General features: G+C 39.9%; 1 protein-coding gene across 7 annotated transcripts in view; it reads right to left on the bottom strand.

Annotated features, from left to right (window-relative positions):
* LOC148823179 (histone deacetylase 9) overlaps positions 1–14,233 on the bottom strand; it is a 178,701-nt gene that overhangs the window by 78,340 nt on the left and 86,128 nt on the right. For all 7 annotated transcript variants that reach the window (XM_088928539.1, XM_088928542.1, XM_088928543.1 and 4 more), the window contains 3 exons: positions 4,153–4,284; positions 2,993–3,108; positions 668–790 (listed from right to left, as the gene is read on the bottom strand). In XM_088928539.1, the coding sequence (XP_088784665.1) occupies positions 668–790; positions 2,993–3,108; positions 4,153–4,284 (371 nt within the window). The remainder of the gene's footprint in view (positions 1–667; positions 791–2,992; positions 3,109–4,152; positions 4,285–14,233) is intronic.

Raw genomic sequence — 14,233 nt, 5'->3', positions numbered from 1 at the left:
AAGGCTTTAATGTAGTTATTGCATCATGATGGCATAAGAGCAGCATACCGGCTCTGCTTTTGTTAGGTTGGGAACTAAAGTTTTGGGGATTTTTTGTAGAGAGCTGGAACTACAAATCCAGTGCTTGAATGCTTCTTGCTAAAAAAAAAAAGAAAAAAACTGATACATTGCATGATGTATTATCTACAGTTAAAACAAAGCATACAATCACTGCAATGTTTTAAATGCTGGTGATGAATTAGGTGATAAAGAGAGATAAGAGCACTGCCAGAACTGGACACTGGAGCTCATTATTTATCTAAGGGATATAAAAACCACAGGGGTGAGAGTTCACTGCCCTAAAGCCATACATTAATCCTGTGTGCCACTGCCTGTGGGTCTCCCCTCTACCAGCCCCCAAGGCTCCTGCCACTGCAAACAGGAACAGAAGGTATTCTCCAAACCACGCGATCACTAGACCTGAGACCTCTCATCAAAATATTGTGTGCACATCGAGAAGCACTAAGAGGCTCCGAGAGATTCAAATGCATGAAAAAAAAAACACTTCAGCTGATCTACTCACCTGCATTTCTTTTTCCCCATACTTCAGTTTTGCAAGAAACAATAACTTTGCAGTATGCAAGTATGTAATTCTAAAAGTCCGCAAGTCACGGTTGCAATAACTTACATTAATTGGTGAGGACACAGCTGGGAGTCCCAGGGTGATATTGGGTAATGAAGGGGATGTGTAGAGACTTAGCAAGGTCATTGATTCTTCGGGTTTCAAGACTCTTTGATGTGAGAGGAGACGCTGCAAGAGATAAATGGCATGCTTCAAAACTCGGACCCAAGGTGGCTGGATTCCACAAAGACTATATAAAATAAAAGTGACTTGCAAGAGACTGTGGAGGTATTATAGGCATGGCATATCCTGTCTCTGTAGATACCTAAAAAAAGACACCTTCACCACCAAGCCACCCACCCCAGTATACACATCCCAGTGGGGAACCCCGCTCAAGCACACTTCCTTTATTCATCAGAGCCATCCTTCAGCATGTGGTTTGAGGATGCCCTTGTTATTTCTTGCCACCCCCAGTAGTCATTATACAATGACCTGTATGTGGGACATCCGCTCGATACTTGGCCCTGGGGAACAGTTGTCTCTGAAAACGAATACCTAATGTAACAGTACAACAACATTGGTTGCTTATGCTGCAAACAGGAAGCATATGGGAGACTCCTGATGAACCAGTGCTTTCGGAGAGATAGTTTACGGGGGTTTAAGCTTGTGTAAATATAATAACAGTTCAGAATGTTGTTAGAATCTAGAAGCCAACCAACTGCGCCTGGAATATCAATTAACCTGGAGAAAGACACCCCCTGTTCACTCTTCGATCTCTAAGGCTCTTCTACAATTTCACTGAAGGTTCATGGGAGAGTAAACATTGCGCCTGTTTTCCAAAAACACAGCCGGTCAGTAAAGATTGTTTGGAGATGTGTCATATTAGCCGCTTTCAAATAATGTACGCTATTGTGCCTGCAGTCCCGATGGAATGTTCACTCGTAAGAGCAATAAATCCATAAGGGAGTGCCTGAGCAGTGCCTTAGAACACACAGTCACTGACATGGTAAAGAAATACGCAGTCATCTGGTGGAGAAAACAATACCATTTAGGTTTTTTACAGTAAGTATTCTTTTTACTCAGGACCAAATTAGAATTTAAAGACCCAAGATGAATTTATTTTTATGTAACAATGCTGAAACCTAGGAAGGACGTGAGTAGTTATTTTAACTCGCGATACGGAATGTTCAATTTATTCTCAAGAGATCTCTGTTACGAAATACTTTTACATTAGAGGCTGAAAAGATTCAAATCAGCTTGCCTTCCCAGTATCACTTTCTGTTTCCCTTGACAGGAAACATATTTCCATAAGAGCCTGATGGAGGAAAAAGTGATGTATCCTTCTGACAGGTCGCGTATATATATAGCATGCGCTCTGCCTAATCCAAGCAGTGAGTAGTGTTTTGCTGTTCTTTAAATACCAAAGAAACACCTACACTCACTCTTTGAAAGTCAAACCCAGTAGCCCACTAGGAATATTAATATTATGAGGATTAATAATATGTTTGCTCAAGATAAAGCACCTACATTAATATCTATTTTTACATGCTAGAGGAGAATAGTGCATGAGATTGTTGTGTTTGTAAAAAAAGAATGAGTCATTCGGAAAGCCAGAAGTAATGATCTAATAAAGGCTTTTTGGTGTTGTTCAAACGAATATTTTTTTTCCACAAAAGAAATTAAATCAGAATACATTGAAAATGAGTTTCAGTGCCATGCGTAGGGAGTCCAATTGAGTGGGTCATGATGACCAACTGAGCATTGCAGCCTCTGACGGTTAATGCAGCTCTTCAGAGCCCACCAGGTCCAGAACATTGTCCATTCACAGCATCAACAGTCACTAAATCACACTGCATTTGTAAAAACTATTTGCAGAAACTGCAAGTACTCATTTGTAAATCTATTCAGGCATTTTTGTCTTTTAAAAAGTACAAAATACATACTGTACCTACAGTGTACATTGATTCAATTTAAGAATGGATTTGATCGTGAGAATCAATCAAAATTGGGTTTAGTCCATGCAGTTTTTTTGTGTTCAAATAAACAAACGGAATTTTCCTTGTTACAGCTGTGGCCCTCAGAAACGGTTCACAGTGTTCTCAGAAACAAAGGGGATCTTTCCGACCTGTGTTCAGGAGTGAGCTCATGAGATGTGTTCTGGTGTGTGCTAGGGGGTGTGCTCAGGGGTGTCTTCAGCAGTGTGCTCAGGAGTGTGTAAACTAAGTTCTCCCACACAGTGGATCTGTTCTGACTGCACTGATGGTGGACCTGTACTGTAGTTCTGTTTTAAATGTCATACAGTTGAATTATTTCTGATCGTTTCAGACTTGATTTCTGGTTTTCCATCTACGGAGAGGGATGTGTTGAGCCGGAGCGTGGGCTGAACTGTACCTCGGTCTGAGCCGCAGTGGGCAGCGAAGAGGGTCCGTTCTCAGCCCCCACTGCAGTGGACACGCTGTTAGGAGAGCTGGGGCCTGACCCTGGGACACTGCTGCCGGGGGTGGTGTCTGTGCCAAGAAGTTAAAGCAGAGAAAAGAAACAATTGTAGCCTTTCAAGAAGGCGGCATCAGGGGCTGAAACTGACTGACGCGCGCAGCATCTCTACACCCAGGCTTTCCCTTATTTTTTCATTAAGATCGTTCTTTGACAACAATCAGATCCCATGTAGTGGGCTGCCCTGCTTGCTAATGGCCCGCTGTTCTCCCGTGTGGAAATCAGGACTGAAAGCCCACTGGTGGGAAAGGCAAGCAGGACTGCTCTTAGTGAAGAGGCAGATCAACACAGTGACGGACTTGTTACATAATGAAATCCTTCACTGGATGCACCAGTCAGTTCAGCAGAATACACTGGGCCTCAAAGGGCCACAGTATGTCTGACTGTTTCAAAATCCCTAACAGAAATAATCATTCAAACACCTCTGACATGGTTTTAACATCCATCCATCCATTTTCTAACCACTTTATCCAGTACAAGGTCACGGGCGGAGCTGGAGCCTGTCCCAGCAAGCAACAGGCTCGGGGCAGGATAGACTCTGGATGGAACACCAGTTCATCACAGGGCACACCCACACACGACACCTCTATCATTTCCCCAAAACGCCCAATTACCCTACCGCCATGGATTTGGACTGAGGGAAGAAAGCAGAGCACCTGGAGGAAACCTACATGAACACAGGGAGAACAGTTCGTGCAAACAGCTCCCCAGGATCCGAACCCAGGGCCCTGGCGCCGCATGGCAGCCATGCTGACCACTGCACCATCACACCACCCTGGTTGGAACGTGTACGGCTCTTACATGTACAGATTAATGAGATTTAAAAGGATGGGTACAATTTTTCTGAAGTGGTTTAGCACTGGTTCCAAACAATCTAAGCAGATTTGGAATCTCAACAGGATGTAACAAATCTCTGCAAAAGCACATTTACAGCAGGCGTGCGATGAAAATTTTTTTTTTCTAAAATAAAAAATGTGCACAGCAAATCGCAATCCCCAATCAATTTATGACCAAAACACGCAGAAGTGCGAATGGTCTTGGAAATGGTCTTTTCTTACCTGTCAATTCAAATGTCCTCTTTTTGTATGAACTGATTACATTTCCATCTTTCCTTCTTAGTAATGGGCTGCTTCTTCTCTCTGCTACCTTCTGTTTTAATCTTGAACGCACTTTCAGGTTGGGTTCAGAAGCTGGAAGATTAAGAACAAAACAATTGAGTACTTGCACCTGCTCAAATCACACCTCGTAATGATTGCAGAATGCAGCTATACAGTGAACTACAGAGGTTTAACGATTCTTGCAAGTGAAACCAACACACTTAAAGTCCTTTTTTATATAAAAAATCACCCTGAACAGCCTTTTTTGGGCAATGATATATAAATGAAACAGGATTGGAAATTTGTTCTAAGTCATCTGGAATAAATTAGTCTCACCAAAACAGTGCATAAGTGGATAAATCTGCTACCTGCAGCCCTCAGTGACCACAAGCCCTGATACAGTAGCAGCACTTAAACTAACAATGGCCAGCGTTATAGCTTTAGCAGAACACCAGAAACCCTCGTTCTTAATCTGAACCAGAGATGTTAGGAATGAATCTCTACTACATGGTTTAGCACTGAACTAATCAGGACAGGAACCTGAAGTAAGTAAAACTGACACTGTTGAAACACTCTTAACTCAGGATTAAAATAGTCTTTAGGTAAAACAAGTCATTGCCCTTTTATAAAATTATAGGGTACATAGACAAGTAAGTGGTACGTGTTCTCAGAATTGAAGCGAAGGAGATATAATTTGCACCAAATTAAAACTAATTCAATCAATAGAACAAGCAATGTGACATTTTCCTTAGCATTTGGAAAGCTGTAGTTAAATCAGTATCTTCCAGAAAAATCTGCTTACCAGGCACTGCCTGACTGATGACCCTTTTGATAGAGCTGAAAATGAAAATAATAAAATAACGTCCTTTTTATCAGCCGGAGAGAAGAGTCTTTGGAGACACTGTGTCACCGCATGATTCTTTTGAGGATTTTGTGGTGGGGCAGTGGATGACAACATTGTTTAGCATTTGTCAGCAAATTGCATTTGAATCTTTTTTTATATATTCCTGTGAAACGGAGGCATGCTTGCAGGATCTGAATGTCTAGTTTTGATTCATATTAATGATATAAAAAGACGCCATCATCTGTCTGGCGCTGCCTTGCGAGTCCGGCCGAGCGAGTCAGGAGTCAGCAATGAGCAAACGAGGAGGCGCTCTTCACCACGAAGAGGGGAGCCCAAGGGCCTGAACACACCTCCTGCTAAATACCATGACAGTTTGTTCAAAACGATGTCCGTTTACCAACAAGCACAGAGGACTGGATGAAAGTTGCACCACATTAAACAGAAAACTATGGAGAGTTTTACTGACATTTAGATGATGATGATGTTTTGGATTGTTGTGCGGTGAAGGTTTTTCATACACATATCCAGACGTACTATTGGTCTGGAGGCTCAGTAAATTACTGCAGGTCACCTCTTCCAGTGAGTATGTCAGAGACTCCTGTGCCCTTCTCTGTTTCATCTCTCATCCCTAGTTAAAGCAACGCCTCGCCTGGTTTTATTGAGACATAGTTTTCCCTTAGACAGAGAAAACAGACACCGTACAGTAGCTGACAAGGTGCCGACCGCTTGTGCTCTGTGAAGGTGCAGAGCCCAAAACCGCCGGCAGTATCTGATGCTGTTGAGAAAATCTATGTGCTGCTGGCTTAATTACGACGCAGAGCGTTAATTCTATTTATACCATCTCTCAGCTGCAGAGCAGCAGACAGTTTCCAATCCAGTGGTTTCCTAATGTGATTCAAGTCCTGCGGCTGTGGGAGAGAGCTCTTCAGAGCCGGCTGGGGAGCTGCATGAATCTTTTTCATGCGCGGCTGCCCTGATTGCTTTCTATTTTTACAACACCGCCATCATGCTCGGCATCCAAATCAGTCGCTTGAAAAACAGGCAGGAGCCCCAGAAGCAGGTATGTCTGCTCTGCATCCTCAGTGCAACGGCAGTACAACAAGAACTCGGGATTTGAAAAGAAATTTCAGCTCCACTCTGAAGCAGACTTGCAACACCTCATTCTTTCAAACAAATTGCCTAAGGTATTCAGAGCTTAATAATAATAATTTGATTTGTGAGTGAGGCCAGAGGTGATATCTCTGTAAAGTAAACAAATCTTTAACATCTCGACATTAATTCGGCTTAATATTTCCATTTTGTCATGCAACAAATCAAGGATTCTCACAGTTTTACAGATTGCCTTGGCTCATTATTAACAGAAATTTTATTAACATGCACTAAGTCACATGAGTGCCAGGATAAATGCCTTTACAAAGTTTTACTCCAGTCTACTATACACCACGATTCTAGTTCAAGAAATTTTTTGTTTTACTTTTCAAAAGCCCAGACAAGGCAGTTATTTTTGTGCTTTGCCTGAAACTTGGTATTGCTGAAAAAAATAAATTCAAACACCAAAAACAAATAAATAAGGGCACACACTCTGTCCTATAAGCTCAAAAAAGAAATTCCATCTGTAGGGCCCAGTGAGGACAGACTATAATTATTCTTCTTACACAAAAGCAGCCCCGATTGCCCATAGGAGGCTTTAGAAAACTAGTTGATTTTAATTGTAAACTATTGGCTAAACATCTAACATTAAAATAGCAAAATTCACCTGTTTTGGGGTTGTTCTTATATAGATGTGTATATTCTTTCTGTGCAGTAAATCAAGTTTATGGTCAGGTTTAATCAACCCAAATGAAATGAGGGGCTTGAGGGATTATGTGATCATCAAAATCCTCTTAATGATCTTAGTGCCTAAGATTTCCACATACTATAACAACAGAATGATGTCGCTAAGGCTGCTTAATAAAAAAAAAACATGTGCCAAGACATGAAAGCATTATACTAGAGAACACCACTCTCTGAAGCACAACAGAGAACTTTATTGTCATTTGTGACATTTAGAGATATAAAATATCCTCTATGAAGGGTATTTATTGTCAAACTGCTACTCACCCCCTTCTGTAAATGAAATAACACTAAACAGGTCAAGACACACAGAAGGGCCACACTTCTGTGGGTCACTAAGGGCTGCCTCAGCCAGTGCTCCATTCCACATGCCACGACCTGAATCTATTCTGGTCATAGGCTATATATAAGGTAGATGACCGGCAAGCAGAGATTTACAAGAATAATCTACTTTGCAGTGGCTAAGCTTCTTTTCTGGGTAATGTGGCCAGACCTCTTTCACTGGATTATTGTCAAATACTGACCACAGAAATGTGCCTGTCTTTGCTGTTTGATGAATACATGCTATAACGCAAGACTCATTTTATTCCACGCAGCTGCAGACATAGCTGTGAACAAGGACCTGCTTCAGGCACAGAAATCATCACAAGTCAGTTTGGATTCCTACAAACGTATTTGATTGAGAAATAAAAGGCTGGCAACGCACTTTTACTGTAAACCACAGTAACGGAAGCACAGAATGACAGAGAGAATAGCTAATCTAATCACAGTTAATTGATGAGAAATGTAAAAAAATTCCTTTGACATGGACCTGGTACTATAGGTCAAAACAATTAGGACACCGTCATAAATTTATTAAAAGTGTGCTGGAATGTAATGGGGTTGTACTACATGGTACTAAGAAAAAAAACAAAAAAGAAAACTAATATAAACTGCAAAACAGATTTGTAAAAACATAAATCAACCTGGCTGTAGGTGTTCCTCCACAACAAAACAACAGCATCATTGTAAAATTCTTTTTATTCTGCGGTGCTTTCAATCATAAGAGCTTTTGTGAATTGTTTCACAACAGAAATACGCACCCTAATGAACTGATGCCATTAAACCAAAACATTCATTGACCTGAGGGCTAACAGGAACATCTAATGCCCTATGAAATGATCTGTTGTTTCATCTAATAAAAAAATAATGAAAAAACCTACAGGTGGGCAGGTGTAATTGGACACCAGTAGTCTTGTATTTTAAAAGTAGGATATGTTTACTGTACAAACTGTTAACAGAGGGCAAAAGTATTACAGCAGAAAACAATTACATTCATCCATTAGACAAGTGAGAGGTAAATGAAAAGTACATTATCGTCTGCCCCTGTTTTCAAAGAACTGATGGAAACAGCTGACTGGCCACCTAGCTGCTTCATTCTGATACCAGTACTGGAGAAGCTAAAGGCTAAGTCTCTGATGGCAGGGAAACTCCACTTCTGCTCAGATCAGTACAAAAAAAAAATCAATGGAACATTTTTCAATGCATCCAAGAATAAAGGCACTACAAGTTCACCGTGCTATTAATAAATCCAGAATGCGGCATTAATATTTGATTTATCCTTCAAAGGGTTCAGTGAGAGAGCCTAGAAATACATTTTAAGGGACTTTTTCCCTAAAAGCCTCTCTTTCTTTGCGGCAGAGCTGGTTAAAGCTGTCCAATTAGAAGAAAAAGTGTCAGATATGCTGAAGCAGGTGTCAGACAGAGAAAACTCTTGGAGATATTTTGGAGCAAAGGCAAAAGAGGCAGGGTAATAATGCACACGGCGCTGTTCGTCTCCAAAGAACCTGCTTCACACACAGCTCAGGCAGTGAGCGAAATTACACAGCTATTCAGCATCGAGGGCTGGGGAACATCTGATACAGTATGCACGCTGTAGCCGATGTCCATTTTGAGAGCTGTTAGCACAGTACGTGACAAATGCAAGTGCCACAATCATTTATCTAAATGTGTAGGACTGGATGAATGTAAAAGCATAACAGGACAGATTCATCACTAAGAAAACACTTTTGAAGGAATACTAAAAAAATAATGTCCCCTGGCTATTGTTATCTTTTGTACCATATACTTATTTTTTCAATAACACTATCATATACCCCCTTGTAGTTATTCTTAAAAGGTTGCACAGAAAAGTGAATATTTTATTAAAAACATCAGAAGGAGGCCTGCAGTAATGTTATTCCTTAAGAAAATACTGTTGTTTGGGCTAACTGACACTTGATGAATATTGGCTATTAGAAAAATACCACAAAAATATTTGTTCAGCAGTTAGAGTAAAGGTTTTACACGTATTTAATTTGATGAGAAAATATATATGGTCTACATCTATTGTTTATGTAAAGGGCTGCTACTAAATAATGTTCTAACTGCCCAGTCATCGTGGTTCAGTGTGTTAAAGCAATGACCCATTTAAATAAATATCGCAGAAAATTCAGGAAAGTCATGCAATGAGGCTTGGCTCTTACCAAATGCACTGTAGCTTCATGTCTGTATCTGCAATAACCTTTCTTTTCTCTACAAGCTTCATAATAAAACAGTCATTTCAAGCTAATGACATTAAACATACTGTAAATAGCTGTAAATATGTGTAATATTATAACTATATGAAGTTTGAATTTCAGTTAAAAGAAGTTCTAAAATACAATATTTGTTTTGTACTGTACAAAACAGAAAGTCAATTACATCCAATTACACTAAATAATTCTGTCGACCATCTGGTAGCATTTTCTCTTTCATGTAAAGGGAATATTTTATCTTTCACATATTATAGAATAACCTAAAAGGCAATTCTGATTCCTCCTATTTATTTCAACGACGTTTAGTGACTCAGATTATCGTTTCTACGATCTATAATTCACTTTGAATGGATTCCATGATTAGTAACACATTCATCTCCAGATGCAAGTGTGATAACTTGGAAGCTTCTGCAAAATGCAAGGAGGCCCCTGTTGCTCATGAAGTTTTTAGTATCTGCTCTGAAGGTCTCATGCAGGCAATCAGTGACATCACTGAAGGCACCAGCTTCAACAGCGTGACAGGGCAGGTTGTTACAGACTCCCGTAACTCTTCATGTAAACAAGCACGTCCTGTACTTGGTTTGAACTGCACTTAGTTGCAGTTCCAATTTTATTCCATGTCATTGTTTCCATGCTTTGTGTTTCGCGGTTGATGGCATGCGTTACAATTAAGAGCAGCCGCTTTCTGCAGACCCTCCACTGGACAATTGAAAAAATGAGGTCTCCTCTGTTCAAGACAAAAAGATGGTCAGGCAGTGTAACTCGCCCTGTTCAGTCCAGGAACGCATCTGGACGCTCTTCTCTGGATTGGTTCCAAACCAGTAAAATCTTTTTTTTATTTTTCAAATGTGGTGACCAAAACTGCACAAAAATTCTAAATGCATTGTACAATTTTAACACAGAACCCCATGATTTGAATTCTACGGGTTAAACTAACAGGTTTAAACACCATTCTTTTTTATGGCCCTCTAGAAGATGGGATTTGTGTGTCTACAGTACATAAACACCTAAGTCTAGTTTTTTATATTTTTTTACCTTCATGTAACGAACCACACTTGCGTCAGGTGTTTGCCCTGTCTTGAATTTTGTCTTTGACTGTTTCTTTCCTCTGAAGTGATTTAACAGCTGTACCCATTTATACAGCTGTGCATTTTACTGGCACAATTTTTCTCAAGAGAAAAACAGCGGTGCCTCGCACAGGATTAAGGTAACAACCTTCCATTTATGAGTCTGCAACCCTCACCAATACTCTGCACTGCAACACTAGACAGGCATAAATATTAGCACTAGAGTCTACCAAAGCACTTTTCCTCTTAAACCAGTGAACTGGAATTATATTACCTTTATTATAATTTAATAATCAACCACACTCTCTTTAAATTAGAGACAGCAACAATATTAAAATTGCACATGTAGTTTTAATGCAACTGTTATAGGCTAAACCTTATGTAAACTAAAAGCAAGGGATCTTTTAAAGCAAGTGAAACAATGATCATCAAAAATCTTGTTCATACATTGTACCTTTAGAAACTCAAGATTCTCTTTTTATTTCACTCATACTGCATGAAAAGATCAGGAATACAAGTGCAGTTTTACCGGCTTCCCATCTTTATTAATAGGAGCCCACTTGGAAAAATAAACTTCCCTGTCATGTTCAATTCTGCACTGTGTCGGTCCCTCAGCTCGGTGACAGCTGCCAATCCCCCTGTTTGTGATAGCAGCCGCAGTGCAGAACAAGTGGAACCTTTGTCTCCCACATGCGTGCCAGCCACAGAGCAGGCTTTAATGAGGACAGACAGGAAGTGGAGGAGGGGGCCTCTTGTGGAAAAGACCACATCTAGAGGCTGAAACCTGAGGAACAGGAAGTAAGCTCTTGGATGCTCTTGTCAATGCAGGAGGATTATTATTAAAGCAGGAGAAGGGCTATTTTTAATATCATACACCCTGCGAATACCCCCCTCCCCCCAAACTTCTCAGGTTAGCGCTGGAATTAATAGGAAGGAATAAAAATACGCACAAATTGTGGCTTTGAAGTTTAGCTAACAAAACTTTGTTTGTGACTCCCTCATCAGGATATATTTTCAGAAAAACGCCTTTCAGCTCCATGACTTCCTTTAAAAAAATACGTAGGAAATTCCAAAATAACATAAAGAGCCCCGAATGAAGTCAGGTAACAAGGCCAACTTGAGGTTATGTTTATTTTCAATTTAAAACAAGCTCAACTAAAAATGATTTTAGATTGAGATTGCTGTCATGTACCGTAATGTAGTTGAATAGAAAGACATTTCATAAGTTAACATTAATAACAGAATCTTCATAAATGCTCTAGGATTTCCCTTTGACCACAGAATTAAAATTAACTGTAAATCAGAAAGGAAAAACTAAAACCATTCAAATGTGGTTAATTAATGATAATTCCTAAATGTGTCATTTGAATCTTTCTACAAAATCATTTAGATTTTTACATTCTTAACGTCCTCATCTAACTCTTAGAAGAACATCTTACATTGCTCATATTATAACCTTGAATTCTTTCTACAAATGAGCCATTATTTCATGGTTTGGTGGATTTTAAAAAGTGCTTCCCCATAACCTGTGATTTCCAAGAGCCCTCCTAAACGTATGAGTTCTGGCACAGAATGTCTGTAAGGTAATTGTTCAAATGAGCGTGAAGTGACAGACCAAACACAAAGCACTTTCATGTCCTTCTGAAGTGCTTGTTTAAATGGAACAGACTTTATAATTAACTAAATTGAGTTTACATTATACATATAACAGTCCGCAAAACTTAGGATATAGTCCCCACTGCCTATCACTTAATTACATACATATACAATGTGCCACTCCATATGGTAGGGTAATTTACTACATACACGTGTATAGTCCTGTAATTTGAAAGAGGACAAAGGTGGAAAAAGCAAAATGGAATTTCCTTAACTTCACAATAAATCTATGCACAATATCATTTTGCCACAGATTTCTGAGGGCCTAATCGACGAGAATGTTATTATTAATTTATTTCAGTGCTGACTTCTTTCCCCTGAAGTTTTGCTGAACACAGATATTAAATGTTATAAATATATCAACAGTCCTTCTATATTCTCATGACTCTTATTCATCTATAATTAGCAACCCTTAATGAAGGCATTCAGGTCTGAATCTTCCCTCTTACTAGGCACAAACACTGTTAGCATGCAACCTACAAAAGAACAAGTGGAGATTCATTCTGCGCTGACAATCTTGCTAAAAAAGGACAAAGAAAACTGACTGGTGTAAAGGATCATTATCCTTTTTTAAAATGTATTTACAGGGGTTATCCTATTATTAAGAGTGTGGTGGTTAGCCCTGGTTTGTCGAAATTTCCCAGCAAGCTCTGATTCTGTAATATCAATTGATGTGATAACCTAACATCCACATCCAACATTTGCACTAACATCCAAACTACAGCCAGAGAGGAGCGCAGTGGACAGATAAACCATATTTCAATCTGTCAACGACAAAACACGTTGGTAAAAAAGAGGCAAGAATTTGTGAGAATTTTGTTCCCAACATGCAGCAAAATGCTGAGGGAATAGGATATTGGTTTGTCTAAACACCCTCTGCAAATATTGGAAAATTGAAGGCACAGTAAGATGTGTGATATGTCACTCTTGTCCTGTTTTTCAGTGTTATGTAGTAGGCTACATCAGAAAGAATAATTAGGTGTTGAATTTAATGCACTGGCCAGCTTAGTTGCTTGACCTTTTAAACCACTGCAATGTTCTAAGACCGGCATGAGCAAAGCAAAAAAAGAAAATATCAACCAGTAAAAATGAGATGTGGGTGATGGTTACGACTAGACCGCAAGGTCACGAATAGACAGTGAGGCGCTGCTAACACTGTGTGGCAGAATGGCGAGCACTAGAGCAGCTGAGATGCTGTAGAGGAGAGCAATGCTTCGATGAGAAAATGTATCCTGTCTAGATTCCAATTTCTGTGTTCAGGTGTAAAAACGTGTTATACAGCTCAAGTCCTAACTCGATGCAGAACGTGTTACTGTTTCAACCCTGATAAAGACATTTTCTGGTGGAATGTACACGTCCTGCTTTGTTACAATGGATTTTCCAGTCCTTAATACAGTTAAATGCCCTGTTTTCCCAGAGCACCTCTCCTCTCATTCAAAGATGAACAGTTTATATTGCCATGAATGTCTACCCTATAAATCTTAAGCTTAACCAATATCTAAGGTTTACCACACTGGTGGTCAAAAATATGTTTGCAAATTCAACATGCTGTATATTTATTTTAATTAAGGAGATGCTTGCAGATTGCTTTAATGAATTTAAACTTTACAGAAAAAGGACAGCACTTTATGTACCACTGAATCTGCCTACATCACGTTGCTGCTTTTTTAAAAATACTATATATGCAAATGAATGGGAGAGGAGAAATTAGCTGTTTTTTAACACTTGCACGCCAATATTGTGTCTGCCATGACTTTTTTACTGTCTCTGGCTACTCTAAATTTGAGGTATATGGTAAAGGCATCTAGCTCATCTCAGATGCCCTGTTTAACAACTCCAGAAAATGGGTCTGAAATGCTAGATCTGTCTTGTGGCACATTACCAGTGGTGTCACAGTGGGATGTGGGCTTCCCTGGGGCAGAGGAAGAGAGCTCACCCTTGCACCAAGGGTCAAGCTGATCCAATTATCAGGCTGTGGTGGCTCCTATGGCACCACTGTCCTCCTAGAGCCCTCCCGGGCCAGAGGCTCTGCAGTGACCCTGATGCAGGACGCTGTGATCACATTCTGGCTGATCAGGGGCAGGGTC

Source organism: Atractosteus spatula, chromosome 12 (assembly GCF_055471065.1).
Source record: "Atractosteus spatula isolate fAtrSpa1 chromosome 12, fAtrSpa1.hap1, whole genome shotgun sequence".
NCBI lineage: Eukaryota > Metazoa > Chordata > Actinopteri > Semionotiformes > Lepisosteidae > Atractosteus > Atractosteus spatula.
Note: the sequence above shows the minus strand (reverse complement) of the source record. Positions and strands in the feature narration are given on the sequence as shown.